The 4,539-nt window shown below is 33.5% G+C and overlaps 1 protein-coding gene across 1 annotated transcript; it reads right to left on the reverse strand.

Moving 5' to 3' along the window:
* Positions 1–781: 781 nt before the first annotated feature.
* lsm6 (LSM6 homolog, U6 small nuclear RNA and mRNA degradation associated) lies at positions 782–3,811 on the reverse strand. Its single transcript, XM_008420248.2, has 4 exons — positions 3,704–3,811; positions 3,201–3,305; positions 2,993–3,106; positions 782–985 (listed from the first exon to the last, which is right to left on the reverse strand). The coding sequence occupies exons 2-4, from the start codon at positions 3,292–3,294 to the stop codon at positions 951–953; spliced, it is 243 nt and encodes an 80-aa protein (XP_008418470.1). The 5' UTR covers positions 3,295–3,305; positions 3,704–3,811; the 3' UTR covers positions 782–950.
* Between the last annotated feature and the right edge of the window lie 728 nt (positions 3,812–4,539).

Genomic DNA, 4,539 nt, shown 5'->3' on the forward strand with positions numbered 1-4,539 from the left:
TCTTTTCTAACTTTGTAACTGATATTTACAGATGGTAATGCAAATATGCTGCCTGTCAGAACAAAGTACCAAAAAACACACCAGATAGAAAACGTCAGAAAAATAAATCTTTTGCACAAACGATGAGTCTCACTTCAGCTTCAGCTGTAGGTGGGTCTGGATCTCACTTTTTTTTTTTCTTCATACTTCGAAATGAATCAGTGCATATTCAGAAATTTTACTCAAAAGTAGCAATACTTAATAAAAAATATCACTCAAGTAAAAAGGATAGTGTAACAAAACCTTTCCAAAAAGTTACTCAGGTAAATATAACTAGTTAATGCCCACCTCTGGTTATAATTAACCATAAGTAGATCTAAGTTTTTAGGAACTTCTCATCCATCATTCCCTGGTGTATATGGAAATATTTTCTTGCTAAAGTTGATAAACTGCGGTAAAATGTGACATTTATGTTTTCACACAAGCAGGTTTTACGGAAATAATGTCCAAAAAATAAATAAAACTAGTTGCTGTCCTGCCAACACAAACGTGGAGTTTGTTCAGCTATAATGAATATGAATTTCACATATTGCAAGGATTTTTACTCATTTTTACCTGAGGTGCGTTTACATTTGGAGAGAGAACAGTTAAAGAAATTACCAACAAATTGGATTTTTATTTCTGCAAGCTCTCCAGTAATGGCAAATCATTAAAAAAAAAAGTCTTCTAAAGCTTTATGTAACACTATTAAAATTATATAACCACCTACTGTTCATGTGAAACACAAACGACTTTACACAAATTCATTCAACGTAATTTTATTTCTATTGTCATAACAGTGTGAAAACGTAAATGAAATCCATCATTTATCAACTTATGTCATTTGTAGAACATTTCAACTTTACAAAACCACAAAAAAACAAGAAGTCGCTCTCTAAAACAAACTTACAATAATTAAAAAAAGATTTCTGCTACACCTTCCTCTTCTGGGTGCTGATGTACAGAACTGCAGGAGAAAAGAAAAAAAACAAGTTTACAGCTTTTAAAAACTTTAAGTCATTTAACAAGATTTTTGCTTCAAAGAGTGTTTCTCCACAAGAACAGAGCAAAACCAGTAGAAGAGTCTCGTTTCAGTTCCGTTTTCACCACAGACAACATTCCTGCCGTTACCCCAAATATGCAGCCGGTTTGGGTGGCCCAACCAAAGTCCAAAAAAAAGGCAAAAAAAAAAAAAAAGCGCTTGTTTTATAAAAACAGTGTTCTAAACAACAATTGATTCCTGATGCTTTCTCGTCTTTGAAGTCACTCCCACCCTTTACTTCCTGAAGCCGACCACAAAACGTGTGTGGGACCCACAGCGCTGCGACTGCCCGACATTAAATCACAGTTCTGCTCGTCCCGACTGCTGTGCTGAACAGCAGACAGGTAGGTTGTTATTTCTGCTCAGACCTTAAATCTACATTTAACCAGCTGCTCCACTGTGACTGAAATAGTCCTACCTAGAGACTGTAAATGCTCCTCACCAGCATGATTCACATTCATGACTGAATCACACTGTAGTTGGCTTCTGTCTGGGAAACACAGCCAGAGAAGGGAGGACGCAGACATCGGCTAAGAATCATCATTCTGAATTAAAATAGTAAAATCCTTAAACTTGTAGTTAAGAGTGTTTATCCATTGTAGCAACAATAACAGAAATCAATGCCAAACTATTTTATACTAGAAAAATGCGTCTTGTAGACAAAGGTAACATAAAGCATCAACAAGCTGCACTGAATCAAAGTGAAAACACAAAAAGGAGTAGCATTTTTCTAATCATTATGGATACATCTGTAATGTTTGGTAATCACAAATATTAAAGGAAATCCCCCCCAAGATATTGCAAGTATCTGAAATTTTTATTTTAATTTCAGAATGTGTTACTTTTCATGTTTAAAATAAGAATTAAAAAAAGTCTTTGTTACAGCATACCATAATCACTTTCTAAAACTTTCATAAAAACATTCAAAATACTGAATGTTTCCAGAGGTGTTGGGGTCAGTCTTCTCTGGTTCTCATCTAGTCACAATATTATCATCAAAGTTTGCTGGTAAATAATAAAAATGAGCATTTAATCAGCTCATTTTTACAGTTTCATTGGAATGTTTTGCATCACATCCGTACATGATTAGTTTCTCCATCTACTTATAGCCCAGAAAGGTTTGACATCGTCTATAAACCTGAGAGTTCATGATAAAGTCTAACGTCAAAATGGGACAGAAGGGATTCAGTCAAATTATTTCTCTGCTTTAGTGGAAAAAAATAAAATAACAGGATACAACTCTAGACTAAAACTGAGTTTGTAGAAACAGATCTTTAAAGGATTTCAGAGTTTATGTCTTACTTACCTCAGGAGAAGTAAACTGGTATAAAATTATTGTGTCAATGTGTCCAAAAAAGATTTAGTAGAACATTAAATGTTCCCAGGTTGGCGTTACCAATGAGAACTAGCTCTTAATTATCTCAGTTGTCTAAAAACGTTGGTTCCTGTAAATCCACAGTGTACGATCTCAATTAGATCAGTTTTTCAGCTGTTTGGATGCTTTAACAAAACAAAAAATGTTTTTCATCATCTTTATGCATGAATTTAACCAAGTGTTTAAATCAAGATAAAAAAAATATTGATTCAAGGTTTCTGTGTCCTCAAACTATTATACTCAGATGTGTTTCTACCAAAGGTGCTTTTCATCATTTAATGCATTTGTGGCTGCGATGTCCCCTTAGAAACAGCTTTTATTTCCTGCTGCATATTGGGAGTTTCTAGACTAAACAATAATAAAAAAAATACTATTTACCTTATTTTTAACCAGGGCACAAAGCTAACATCATGGTTGGACAAAAATGTTTTTGGTTTTCATAAAATTGACCATTTTTAAATCAAAATTAGTTGACTAAGAAATTTATTTTTCATTGACACCAGTTACAGAAGTCACTGTATAACTTTTCATTAATAAAAAAATATATACATATTTACCATTGTTTCCTCTCAAAAAGGCATCTCCATACTTGTTCTTGAGCTGCCCGTTGACATACTCCTCTGTCTGCTCAATAGCAATGTTCATGTAACCATCCAGGCAGGCCAGAACACCTGCACAACGACAAACAGCAGCGGTTATTCAGATTGCATTTTACTTAATGGAAGAGGACTATTCCATTCATTTTGTTCATTTCAGCTGCAGTACCTCTGTAATCAACGCCCGAGTTGAGCTTGACCACCACAGGTCTGCCGATAATCTGCTTCAGAAAGTCACTGGGGGTTTGTTTTCTGAGACTCATCTTCACCTGAACTGGGTGGAAAAAAACAATGTAAAGGTTTGTTTATCTCAACAATGAAAACTAGCATTGATAAAGGTAAACCATCCATATTCGGCGATGTGTACATGTTAAACCACACAAGAAATGCATTTAAAACAATAGTACTAAGGTGCATACCCAGAAGCTATTATAATAAGAACCACTACAGTATCTAATAGTGTATTGGCGAGCTAAAGCTAGCCGCTGCTGCTAATAAGGCTAACAGGCTAACCTCTTCCGTAAATGAGAGCGTCTACAGCTAACGATATAAAAGTGTTGATAAGCGAATAAGTAAATTAAACACGAACTAAGGCATAAAACTGGACTGCTTAACAAATCACAAAGTCTTTCAAGTTTTTAACAGAAGCGAAATATTGGTTAGCGTTTTTACCTGCTAAACGTTTCACAAACGATTGTGTTCGGCGTGCAGCGAAATCAACCAATCAGGTGCGTATAAAGTACGGAAACCATGCCAGGACAATCATCTCAGAAAGCAAAGCTGATGCGAAGCACGGTTAGATCCACGATTTACAAAAACATAGCATAAGTACTGCTGCAAACAAACTTGATATTCATAACTAGTTGAGATTTGAGTAAACTACAGGCATGGAAGACAAAGAAGGAATGAGATGGTGTTTAGAATATAGATAAAATATTTATTTTTATAAAAAAACAAAACAAAAAAAAGCTTAATTTAGAGGAGAACATTCATCTCAAAAATATCATAGGAACTGAAACAGATTTTTTCTATTTGTTTACAGTGTAGGGTTTTTGTTGTTTTTTTTTTGTGGTTTTTTTTGCCTTGTTGGCATAGTACACACAATTCCATTTTTACAATATATTATTATTATTATAGTCATCCAGCAGGACACTAACATGTCAGTACAGATTTAGTAAAATATATTAAATTACTGAAAAACAATGTTTTAATTTTAACTTGTGTAGATTTTATAATTTCCATAACTACTCATTATTATCAAATTAATGTAAAAACATAATAATAAAAATAATAGGAAGAACATTAAATATTGATAAATAAACATAAGAATAACTTTATATTTTGTTTAAAAAGGAGTAGGTAGAATAGTGCTTATTAAATCCTACCTCGAATTTACTCATCCAGAATATATATTGTGGATAATAATAATGATAATGATATTGATTTCACTACTACAGCAGTGGTAAACTACTGTAGTAGTGATATTATATTAGACTTTTCTGACTGAT

Source organism: Poecilia reticulata, linkage group LG1 (assembly GCF_000633615.1).
Source record: "Poecilia reticulata strain Guanapo linkage group LG1, Guppy_female_1.0+MT, whole genome shotgun sequence".
NCBI lineage: Eukaryota > Metazoa > Chordata > Actinopteri > Cyprinodontiformes > Poeciliidae > Poecilia > Poecilia reticulata.

Coding starts and splice junctions, on each gene's coding strand:
- lsm6 (XM_008420248.2), bottom strand. CDS start 3,294: ATGAGTCTCAGAAAACAAACCCCCAGTGACTTTCTGAAGCAGATTATC. Junction 3,107..3,200: donor CTCGGGCGTTGATTACAGAG/GTACTGCAGCTG, acceptor GTCGTTGTGCAG/GTGTTCTGGCCTGCCTGGAT. Junction 986..2,992: donor CTTTTTGAGAGGAAACAATG/GTAAATATGTAT, acceptor TTTCTCCTGCAG/TTCTGTACATCAGCACCCAG.